Here is a 13,242-nt window from a genome sequence, read left to right on the forward strand (position 1 = left end):
CAGTGGAGGATTGGGGGATATTGAAAATTGGGTGAAGCGATGGAGTTCGTGCAATGACCTGTTTCGGCATTCAGGGATAATCTAATGGGCATTTTGGCTTTTCTGTATCGTTTCGAGTAGGAATGTTCTTATGGAATTCATAACAGTTTTTCTTTTGTGGCGAACAAACGACATGAAAACAATATATATTTATCGACTGGCAAGAATCTGAAGGTACCATGAGGTCCCTGCGTTTATTATAGAGTGGAGCGATAGCAATAGCATTGGGGACCGTAGTCCTTAGTCCTATTGGTTATTTTTCAATCAATGGTGGCAGTGACTATGATTCTTCGAATCCTATTGCTATAAAAAACAAGAAATAAGTAATCCTGAGACTCCTCAGCTATTCAACTCCAAGTATTTCAAACTTGAAATGAGTATTGAACGGATTTTATGGTTAAATAGGTACTAGATACAAATATGGGTCACAACCTCCCAATTTTTTTTTACATTTGAGTAATTTCTTTGAAATTTTTTTTTTAAATTTTAGTTCTAACTGCTTACTGAGCGTGTGTTTTAGATTTGTTGACCATAATTTGTATTGCAAATTTGAGTTCTATGTACAGTGCATCCCATTTTGGGTGAGACAGCCAGGTTTCTGGCTTGCTATTTAAGTTGAGTCCTACTTCTTTGTGAAACCCAAGTTGGCCTAAGCAGATTTTGCATAACTGTTTCCGTTTATGAGATACAGGGCGATTTTGGAAATTGATACTTTTCGGACCCTTTATTTCCGAAATTATTAGAAATAATGCTGAGCTAAAAACTACGTCTGATACAGAATTCTGCGTAGAATCCAGGGGCGTACTCAATTTTTTTTTTCGAGGTATGATTTTGAAGCTACGACACAAACCTATATTGTTTTCCATGGAGTACCCTGTATTTTATAACTTCGTTGAATTCGTTATTTTTTTCCCTTCAAAATGATGTATAATAATATATAAGTAGGATGTTCAGAAATGCTAAAAAACACTAAACCATCACATAATGATGATTTTTGTTAGTGGGCCATGGATTTTCCATATAAAAGATGAATCATTTGCATAATTTTCATTTGTAATTTTAACTCATAGGCTAGTAAGCGAACAAAGATAATACACTCATCACTAAAACGAAAAACAAAACGTAGGTACCTACCTAGATAAAATCATAATATAAATTAGATACAGAAGAAATACCAAATAAAATATTTATCATTGATACAAATTTTCACCATTACATAATATCTTACTAATTAAACTGTTCAAATTGCTGTCTATTTTCCCTAATACATAATTATTGACAACCTTTTTCAACATACGGCTGAGTGCATTTAATATTAAAAAAGTGCGGTTTTTTAAATCCTGGAAAGCTGCCTCTGTTGATGCACGAAGTTCTTCGGGACTGTTGTGTCTGAAAGACAATAATAATTCACAGCGATGAAGGCTAGATCAGATTTGTTTTTTCTCCCCAATGCCTACTTGATAAAACAATGCTGTCAAATGCATAGTAGCCATAATAACAACAAGGATGCTTTTATCATCCATGATCTATTACTTTTAATATTCAAAAGTAATAATTCTCTTCTTGAAACTTGGGAAATTCATGGCCCACTAACAAAAAAATCATCATTATATGATGTTTTAGTGTTTTTTAGCATTTCTGAACATCATACTTATATATTATACATCATTTTGAAGGAAAAAAATAACGAATTCAACGAAGTAATGGAATACAGGGTGTTCCATTGAAAAAAATATACGTTTGTGTCGTATCTTCAAAATCATACCTCGAAAAAAAAAATTGAGTACGCCCCTGGATTCTAAGCAGAATTCTGTATCAGACGTAGCTTTTAGCTCAGCATTATCTCTAATAACTTCGGAGATGAAGGGTCCGAAAAGTATCAATTTCCAAAATCGCCCTGTATCTCATAAACGGAAACAGTTATGCAATATCTGATTAGGCGAACTTGGGTTTCACAAGAAAGTAGGACAGGAACGTAGAAACCGCAAGGCTCTATCTTAAATAGCAAACCAGAAACCTGGTTGTCTCACCCAAAATGGGATGCACTGTACAGGGTGAGCATTAGTCTGGAATAAAATTACAATCAATAAAACTGGAAGATGTGAGTGGGACTTCATCAATGGAAACATATTTTCTGAAAATCGTTTCAGTCGGTAAAATTGTTCGTGAAATATAACAACAAAATTATAATATTTTGTATGGATTTTCAAGAACCTGTATCTTTTCAACCGAGTCGAATTGGAAAAAATGGTAAGGAAAAAATGAGTTTATTTTAACCAAAGGGATCTTCTGTTGAAATGTCCACGAATCAAGTTAATTTCATTTCATGATGACTTTTCTCAGTTTATTCAGTATCGAACGATATATGTACACAATATTTTTTTTAGCTCTACTGATGATATCAAATTGTAGTACCATGAGATTCCCCACTGATAGAAAACGTTTCACAGAAATGTAATCAATAGGGATCGGAATTGAGCATTAAATTTCTGTACAGAAAAGGCTTTTATATTCTACAGCATAGAATCACATTTGAATAGTGAATGGAGGATTGATAACGTATACGGCATGCATGAGGGCTTTGAATATAGCGAGAGGAATCCGAAAAGCCTATTTGTTGAGAGATGCTGCGTTTGTACCAGTATAGATGGCTTATAAAAGTAAGAAAATAATTCAATTAATGGGAAATAACAGATATTGATATTGATCCATTATCAGTATTGGTCAAAATATGATCTTGATCATGATCAAAGATTGTTCTTCATATTCTGGTGTGGGTAATCAAAATAAACAGCAGAAGAGTGAGTACAGGGTGTCTGTCAAAAAAGACCCTATACCTTATATGCGAAATCTATAGGAGGTGTCGAAAAAATTTTCAAGTAAAATTTGTTCTGCATAAATCAGTCTTCAATAATTCGCTAATACAATACAGCTAACACATTTGTGTAGAGTTGCGATATAAAGTTACATTTTCAAAGAACATATTGAAATTGGAATAGAGCTTGAGAAGTCGAGATAAAATATATATAGTTTTATGGGTCTCAGAATGCCCGTTTCGGATTTATTGATAATGTTCAGCAAAAATGATTCAAAATTCGAAATACTGTGTGTAAGTTATCTTTCTAGCCATCGAATTGCAGTTTTTGCCAAACAAAATACGGATTATTCAACTAGATCATTTCTGAAAGCTCAAAAGCACACATTTTGAAAATGCATCATTTTCTCTTTTTCTTCAAATGGGACACCCCATATAAAATGGCATCATTGAAAAGCTCTTTAAATCACCAATTTAACCATATATATCATCAAAGGCATAAAGCTAGGTTTTTGTTCAATTAGTCTTATGAGAATAATTATCCAGCAACATCGTCTTTTTTGTAGCTGAAATTAGAGTTTTTTTTATCGATGTATAATAAATCGAAAGCATGAAGGGATACTGTCGCAACTTTTATTTCGAATAAGAAAGATAATAATGCCCATGATATAAGAGAACTAGCGCTAGAGGTTTTGATAAAACAGTGCCAGAAAGGGAATTAGTTCGGAAATTGTATTACCAATATCAACTTACAAAAATTCTTGAAATGCATAATGAGCGAGCACACGAAATGGAATGAAAAAAAACTGTTTAAAATCTCCTCCGTCATGAACAATACAAGTCGTGAATCTACATTTTCAAATGTGCAATTGTATGCACACCTGAATAAGCATTATTGAGTTCGTTCACAGCATTTATAATTTTTTGCTTCAAGTCATATGCAGAAGTCAGCATTATAACAAAAATATTAATATAACAAACATTCTCAATAAGATTTTTATTCAACTTTGAGAAATATTTCTTGGATTCTACCGGTTGCTAGGAAACAGCAGAAAATCCGAAAACGTACAATGAAAAGCAAAACACTGAATTCTTCATTGTCGAAATATGCGAGAATGTATTGATATCTAGTTAGCCTAGACCAGTTCCATGCATAAAAAAAATAATGCGTTACCATAGCAACGAACAATAACTCATTAGAAGTGTCAGTGTGAAGTTCGAGGTAAAAAAAAGTAAACCAGAGTTACGCAATGAATTAAAAGAAAGAAGATGTCCACCGTACCCTTGGTGATCAATGTCCTTCGTATGCGACCGTGAAAAATTGGAATGCAAGCTTCAAAAGAAGTAAATTTTCCATTGAAGATGTTGACCTATCGGGAAGGCCAGTTTCTGTGTCAGTCCCCGAAAATATCGATGCCGTTCATGACATGATTTTATCAGACCGTCGAATTGGGCTGGAACGTATATCTGAAGAAGTAAATATTTCATGAGAAGGCGTTTATCATATAGTTCACGTCAATTTGGACATGAGAAAAATTGCTGCAAAATGGATCACCAAATGTTTGAATGTTGACCAAAAGCGTGCAAGGGTACAAGCATCGCGTTCGATCTGTGCTCGATTTGAAAACGATGTAGACTTCGGTACATTTCTACGATCCAGAAACAAAGCAACAATGGATGGAATGGCGACACTCTGATTCTCCAAGAACTAAGAAGTTTCGTGTCAAAAAATCTGTTGCAAAAGTTCTTGCTTTAGTTTTTTGGGATTGCCATGGAGTAATCATGATTAATTTTCTGGATAAGGGTGTAGAACAATAACCAGAGATTACTATTCGACATTACTGACCACTCTACGGGAAAAAATTGGAAAAGACGCGGAAAGCTATCCAAAGGTCTTTTGTTTTTGCAGGATAACGCACACAAATGCCATGTTGCCATGCAAAAAATTCGTGATTTAGGGTTTGAATTGCTAGAAAACCCTCCTTATCCACCAGATCCGACTATCATTTCTTTCCTCAACTGAAAAAAAGTTCAAAAGGTCGTAAATTTTCTTTCAACGAGGAGATAATAAAAGTTGTGGAGGTCTGGTTTGCAGAGCAAGAAGAAACATTTTTTTTAAAGGTCTACAAACGTTGCAGGTTTGCTGTAATAAATGTATCCAATTAAGAGGAAAATATGTCTTTTAGAATATTGTTCTGCATTATTATAGATAGGTCATTTTAGGCATATAACTATAAATTCGAAAATAATCATACTGACATAACATCCAGTCCTACTAATGAACTGATTATAAACAATTTCTAGGAATATATTTGTTTTTCGATAGGAAACGATCCGTTTTCCTGCCATATCTAAAGAGTGGTTTTTTGGTTATCGTATGTTCTCGCAAAACACGAGATAATTGTGTTCATTAGTGCAAAAGAATATCCAGCAAAACGGATGCTTGGATAAAATTTGATTTGATGCCATTAAATGATTCTTGTTACAGAATTTACCTATTCGTATCCCAAATTTTATGACTTAATCTATGAAAGCTGGTCATATGTTCGAGAAACCATATAGAATTCATTAAGAGCTACGCTTCCAGAATAATGGGCTTACATGGGGAAATCCCCGCTTTTTACTTCGAGTAACTTTCCGATCTTGCAGCATTAAAACAGGGATGGCGGCCCGTTTACAAGAGCATGCAGCTAGAGATGGGGTGCAACTCTTGATTAATCCTGGACTACGGATATTACCCAAAGGAGGGAACAAACAGAACCGTCAGCAAAAAGTCCCTCTATGTGAACAATTGCTTGTTGGCTCCAGACCGAAATTGAAGACGTAAAATTTTGAACAGGGAGCTATTACCAGCGAATTCTCCCAGGACTGTCCCTTAATGAATTCGTAAAGAAGGAAAAAGTTCAAAGTTACATAGTACGGAAGTGAAGGGACTATCCTACTTCCTACTTCAGAATTAACTGATTTGAATTTCCAATTATTTTACTTCGCGTTCGTTAAATTTCTCGACAGATGAATGTGGGGTATCGAGTTGGGAAAATTGGCTAGAATTCAAACACGATCATATTCAATGCTTTTTTTGGTAGTTTTTGCAAGATCAAGATAGACGACAAATTGAAACGGTTTGGCAATCAATCAAAATAATGCTTACTCCATGCGAAATTATTCATTTTGATAAGATTTTCTAGGAAAAAAACGGGTAATCGCGATTCCAAAACGTTCTACTTTCGTAGTTTCTATTTTAACAGCACCCTTTAGGTAGTGTACTAACTCCAGTAGGAAAAATCCACGATATATTTGGCGTGAGATAGTATATGATGGGACAACAATACTATGAAAATTATGCAAGAATAATTTTCTTGCATAATTTATTTCTTCTTGCTTAATTTTCGCTAGAGCTTCAAACAATAAAATTATGTCGGTCATTCCTCATCGTTTGCAAAAGTCTTCATCCGATGCATTTGATTCAGTACGAGAGCAAGAGTGGTCTTGACAATTCGATCCAACTGAATGACAAACAATTTCACTTTTCAGTCCCCACAATTTTTCGAGCAGCCTTTCAACCATTACAAAAAATTGCATTCAGCATTTTCTATGGAACATTTGAAAGTAAAGTCTAAAGTCTATATTCATACCAAAATATTAGTAATCAATTTCCTATCCTTATCTGCAAGATTTTATTAAGTTTATTGCCTAACCACAATTGCAACGCTATAGAACATATGTATTATCCGAGGATGTATTGATATCTAGTTAACCTAGACCAGTTCCATGCATAAAAAAATATTGCATTACCATAGCAACGAACACTAACTCATTAGAAGTGTCAGTGTGAAGTTTGAGGTCAAAAAAGTAAACCAGAGTTACGCAATAAATTAAATGAAAGAAGATGTCCACCGAAATTGTGAAAATCGAAAAGTTAGAGTATCGAGCCATCACCTGTATTTAAAGGGGTTAAGAGGTAAGCAGATTCACGAAGATATGCTTAATACCCTTGGTGATCAATGTCTTTCGTATGCGACCGTGAAAATTGAACTGCAAGCTTCTAAAGAGGTGAATTTTCCATTGAAAATGATGACCGATCGAGAAGGCCAGTTTCTGTGTCAGTCCCCGAAAATATCGATGCAGTTCATGATATGATTTTATCAGACCGTCGAATTGGGCTAAAACGGATATCTGAAGCACTGAATATTTCATACGAACGCCATCATCATCTTCATATGCCATATAGTTCACGTCAATTTGGACATGAGAATAATTGCTGCAAAATGGATCCCCAAATGTTTGAATGTTGACCAAAAACGTGCAAGGATAGAAGTACCGCGTTCGATGTGTGCTCGATTTGAAAACGATGTAGACTGTGAATAAATGTTATTTCCTTGCTTCCACAATTTTCTTTATATGACTAAGATACTCTCTCGATCGAAATATATCGTGGAGTATTCCAAATCGAGAAATCACGTTAAAAAAAAACGTAATGCACTACATCTACTATTCAGGGTTGAATACTCAAAGCTGGAATTTATATTTTGTCTGGACAACAAGCTAAGGGCTATATCTACGATTTCCAAATAAAATGCTTTTGATAAAATCAGATTACAATATTATAAAGGGTCCCTCTAATTCTATAATATACAGGCTGGTGAGTGGTGACAAATTCGATCCACCACAACTATCTTACGAACTATACCAGATAGAAATTCCGTTTATTTTCATTTGCAAATCCTCCAACATGACGTCCCTCAAATCTTAATATCCTCTCATAATCTAGATTTTTAATGAAAAATCGAAAATATGTGATATTTATTCGAAAATTGCTTACATTTTCTTTCGTTTACGGAGGATCCCAATCAAATTTTGAAATATTTCAATGTTATCATCGTCATTCAATGAAATTGTACCATTTTTATTCAAATCGGCCTCTTAGATTTCAAGATACGCCCTTGGTTTTTCACCTTATGGTATTTTTGTTCAACATTTGACTTACTTTGTTTGAATTCGAATCGAGAAGGGGAATTTTGACGATATTCTTGAAAATATCTGCAATCATACTAAGGTCACGAATTTTATTTTCAAATTGATGTTTTCACTACATTTTTATGAATGAAAAAAAAATGCTAAAGAATAAAAATTATTTTTTACTATCTCAACGAAGATAGATTTTATTGCAGGTTATCTGATTTTAATTTCAAAAATATGAATTTCGTGTTTGATGGATACGTAGACCACTTCGAAAATAAAATTCATGGCTTTCCTTCTACCATTGCATATATTTTCAAAAGTATCTTCAAAAATCTCCTTCTCGATTCGAATACGAACAAACTAAGTCTTGTTTGGATACAAATATAATTATTCATTTTTCAATGGAAAAATTCAATATGGCTGCCATAAGAAGAAAAAGTAGTATCTTGGATTCTAGTCTAGGAGGCCGATTCCAACAAATATGGTATGATATCATTAAGTGAGGATAACATTGAAGGATTTCAAAATTTCATGGAAATTGTTAGTGAAATAAAGAAGATATAGGTAAGCAATTTTCGAATATCATAGATTTCCGATTCCTCGTGATAAATCTAGAACAAAGGAAGACATTAAGATTTGCGGTTCGTCAGGTTGGACGATTCACAAAGGTAGAAGTTAATAAACTTCTGCCATTCCATTAATTCATAATAATAAATTAATGGAATTTCTATCTGATACAGTTTGATTTGGAAGATAGTAGTGGTAAGTATCGAATTTGTTACCATCCTGTATATTTTCTAAAAGAGAAGAATATTGAGTAGGGATCATTACACGAAAGACTTGTTTTGTCAGCTTCAATGGTGTTCTAGTTTTCGTCCACCACTAGGAGGGTAAAATAACTCAACTCCCACAAAAAGCCCTTGTATTAATCAAAATATAGAGGTTACCTCCCGCTGTTTACTTACCCGATTTAGAATTGACGAAAACGAGAAGGGGAGAGGAAGCCTGCGGTCTGACAGCCTCCCAAGATTCATCCTGTATCGAATGCAAAGCTGTAGGAGGCACCACGCTTACTCTGGCAGGCCCTAGGGGACATGCCGCAGGTAACGAAGGCCTGCATTGTGTATGAACGGTTGTTCGGCACCAAAGACATCGCCAGTCTTGTAACCTGAAATTAGGTTATGCTATTGAGGATTGAAATAAATCAATAATGAGTTGATGCAACCTCATATAATACAAATATTCTACAACATTCAAGGGGTTCTCCAATAAATAAAAGGTTTCATTTGGAATAGCTCACAAATTTGGCTGCTGTCATATTAAGTGCTGTCATTTTTTGACAAGTGACAACATGAACCTAAAAAATGGTTACTAATTGATACAATATATTGTGCTTTTGCGAGGGTGATGTGAAGGACTGGGCTGATGGTTCTTATTCTACCAAAACTTCCTTTTTTCTATAATTCAATATGAATCCTTATACTTTCGCAATCAATTTGCATTATCGATGCAACCAATAAATTCTTCACGACCCGTCAGATGATTGGCAACAGAATATTGAACTGGTCAAAAAAATTTAAGGCAGATAAAATAAGGGATCGGGAAAATTCAATCGGTGGTCTTAGTTCGGGATTTACTCGAGCGTGTGGCCGTGTGCGATTAATACAAGGGCAGATACCTTGGACCCTGTACCTCTACCAAAAATTAGACCTGTATATAGGGGGAATTATCTAGGACAGCCTGTCAGAATAGTAAAAAAAAACGCCAGATTAAGATATATGTGGATAATTACATGTTGAAAAATATGTATTCTCTTAATCTGACAATTTTAGTGTGAGACGAAAATGTGTGGGAGGGCGCCAAACTTGCAGAATAACGTCACGTGTACAGGGTGCAAAATTGGTGTACAGGGGCAAAATTGGTGATACCTGAATTACAACTTTTTCAACCCAACGAGATAGAGGAAAATAAATGGCACATTACGGTCGTCTTTTTTCGAGAAACTAATAATGCCATCAACTGCATCACTCTATCTTCTTTTGTTTTCGAGTTATAGGAAAAAATTCAAATTTCAACTTTGGTCATTATCTCCGTTTCTGTTTGAGCCAGGATGTTGAAATGAAGACATAATTCAGTTATTTTTTTGGTAACAATCCAGTGGCGTACTATGATTTTTTTCCAACAGGTATATTTGGTGAGCTATAACATAGAGATGTATTTTTTTCTTATGAAAACAGTAGTTTAAAATGACTTAGAAAGACCGAGGGCGATTCTTTTAAGTCATTTTAAACTACTGTTTTCATAAGAAAAAACACAACTTTATGTTATAGCTCAGCAAATAAACCTGTAGGAAAAAGTCATAGTACGCCACTGGATTGCTATCAAAAAAGTGTCTGTATAATGTCTTCATTTCAACATCCTAGCACAAACAGAAAGAGAGATAATGACCAAAGTTGAAATCGACCAAATTTGAATTTTGGCAGAAGATAGAGGAATGCAGTTGATCGCATTTTTAATTTCTCAAAAAAAAAGACATGAATCGTCCATTCATTTTCCTCTATCTCGTTGGGTTAAGAAGTTGTAGTTCAGGTATCACCAATTTTGCCCACCCTGTACATTCTCGATCGCGGTGGCTTTTTTTTAATTTGAAGCTTATGATTTCAGAATAACGGAAAAAATATAATCTGACAGTTTCAGCAAGCGGAAACAATAAAAATTGGCAGTTCAGAAAATCAGCTTTTTTGAATCATCTCCTCTCCTGGGCTTCAAATTGTTTTCGCATCCATTATAAAAGTTGAAGAGCATAACATTTTGTACAAATTTCGTCCGAAACAATTTTTTCTATTCCTGAACGTTTTTGAGATATATGGAGATGAATGTACATTATACTGGGTTTCTACATTGGCCTTGGCCTTTCGCATATGTAGCCAAGCTCCTCGCCCTTATCACCCTCTAGCTCGAAAACGGTTGAAGGTATAAAAAATTGTAATAAAAGTTGTACAGAATTTTATTATTCACAAGTTTCATAATCAAAACAGAAACGATTAGAGGTACTGTAAAGGAGATATTTTGATAAAATGCCATTTTATCATCTCCAAAATGTTCTATTAAGAAAACCCCTCTGATTAATGTCCGATTAATGAGACAACACGTCTGCAACATCGAGATCAACTATCTGTATGAAAATATGACACTCTCGAGTATGTACAAGTAACGATTTTTTTTGCATTTTGAAAGGACCGCTGTGACCTTGCGTCACTTCCGAATTGTTAGTCTCTTGAAAAGTAGCTTCCTTTGGGTTCCAATTAACATATCCTCCAAAAATTTGACAGGCTCGAAAAAATTCAGATTATGTCAGGTATATACAATATCTTAATCTGACACGCTCGAGTATGTACACCTGACGACTTTTTCTACATCTCTGAAAATCTGCAGACGCTTTTCCCACCGCTGAAAGTGCATACACCTTTTTTTACACCTTTTTTTCTTTGTACCACCTAATCGTCAAAATCCACTAGGTCTCCACGACGCTCGAGTAAATGCCGATTTAGCATCGTGGGCTCCCCAACTATTATTTATCCAATCATACCTACGTAAATATGAAAGTTGATATTTTCGAAGGTATATAATGAAAAATATTTTTGCATATCCTCTTATAATAATATTTTTCCTATAGGGTCGAAAATTATTTTTTCTCGAGATTGAAACTACAAACTGAAAATTTTCATCTCACTTTCGCCACTTATTCTCCTAACACTTTCAGTAGACGATCTAAAAAAGATAAATCGCAGCGATGAACACAAAATAAATACTTCAAGACACAACCTTCTTTAACTCATAGCTGATACAGGGGGTCGCAGTTTTTGATTTATGATTTAATCGAAAGGATATTCAAGAGCACCGCATGGATTATTCCTGAGTTTTCCCCACTACAAATAATATTTTAGGATGATATAAAAGTTTCAGCATACATCTCTTTCTAAGGAGTGCTGAGTGCTGCAGGAAAACATTAGGTATATCCTTGTAGATTTCCTTCGAACAAAATCGGATAGTTACAGTACAATGTTGCACCTACAATACAAAGTTGAAACTGCTTTTTTCAAATCGTATTTCCCTTGACCACCTGCTCAATCTTTGTCGTTGTTTTCCGTGATTGGGTACAATTCCATACGGGGAAATTGGATACGGAACCATTGTCAATGAGTGTTGGACTTCTCCAGTGGGAAATCTCTGGTTTTTGATGTGAGTCACGTTCCTCCTATATTCGAAGGCAAAGGAAACGGATGGCATAAAATGAGTAGCTCGAGGAAAGAGACGTTATATGATCACTTGTGTGCTCAACGAGAAATATTGCTTTCGTAAACCCTTTGCCTAATGTTCTGTTCTTTATGCCTCATGTTTTCAATATTTTTCAAGTGAGGTGGTATTGGACTGACATATAATATTATTAGGAATACTTCTGAAGGATGGGTCGAAAGAGAAAACAACACATAGCCTGGATGATATTGTGCGGTCATATACAGGGTATCCCATGGTGGATGGACTGTTGTTTATAGTCATGACTATGAACATTCTCCTTAAACTTTTTAAGACGTACACAGCTTCCAGTTACACTGGAAACAGCATTTGGGATTCCTAAAAAATGGTGAAAATTGGTGGTTCACCTTCTTTGAATACTGCTGAGAACGTTTTTCGAAAAAAATCTTAACCATTTTCAATTCTACTATTAAGACATATCATAACATTCTTTGCCGTTTGGACCAAAACGAATCGAATTCGAATCGATTTTAAAATTATATCTTCAATCAAAAAGAGGGGGGATACCAAAATAAATCATTTAACTAAAATATAAACTTTCAGAGTTATTAAGAAAATCTTGAAATAAGGGAAACTATAAATTCGAACTAGCTGATTACTCTGTGACTTCCGGAAAGTACAGAAGGAAACTATAATTAGATTTCATGAATTATATCATATCATATCATTTAATCATTTCATGAATTGTTCATGGATTCTCAACAATTCGAACAGGGATAGTCTACCCCTGTGGGACACTCCGTATACTGTAACTTTTGAATCAGATTATTGCCCTCCAGTTATGCTATGTTTTCAATAGAAAACTATTACTTTACAACAGAAGATAATTTGACCATATATTCTATAGAAACTTTTTTGTTGCACATTGCTTGTAGATTCACTCTGTGAAATTTGCTCAGAGATAACTTACACACCCTATATGCAGAAATGTTTTGAAATTGCACTACATATAAAGGCTGTTCCAAGAAAATAAAACCTTCTTCCTTGTTTTCTATGGAAAGTGGAGAAACATTTATTGATTTAAAATGTATGTACCTATCTTGGAACATAGATACAGGGAATGGAAAATAAACATTTGTTATTGTCCAAAGACTGGATTTAGATAGTTT

The 13,242-nt window shown here is 34.6% G+C and overlaps 1 protein-coding gene across 4 annotated transcripts in view; it reads right to left on the reverse strand.

Moving 5' to 3' along the window:
• Positions 1 to 13,242, reverse strand: part of LOC123311413 (diacylglycerol kinase eta) — a 183,524-nt gene that overhangs the window by 51,251 nt on the left and 119,031 nt on the right. For all 4 annotated transcript variants that reach the window (XM_044895335.1, XM_044895333.1, XM_044895334.1 and 1 more), the window contains one exon: positions 8,782 to 8,984. In XM_044895335.1, coding sequence (XP_044751270.1) covers positions 8,782 to 8,984 — 203 coding nt within the window. The remainder of the gene's footprint in view (positions 1 to 8,781; positions 8,985 to 13,242) is intronic.

Source organism: Coccinella septempunctata, chromosome 4, assembly GCF_907165205.1.
Source record: "Coccinella septempunctata chromosome 4, icCocSept1.1, whole genome shotgun sequence".
NCBI lineage: Eukaryota > Metazoa > Arthropoda > Insecta > Coleoptera > Coccinellidae > Coccinella > Coccinella septempunctata.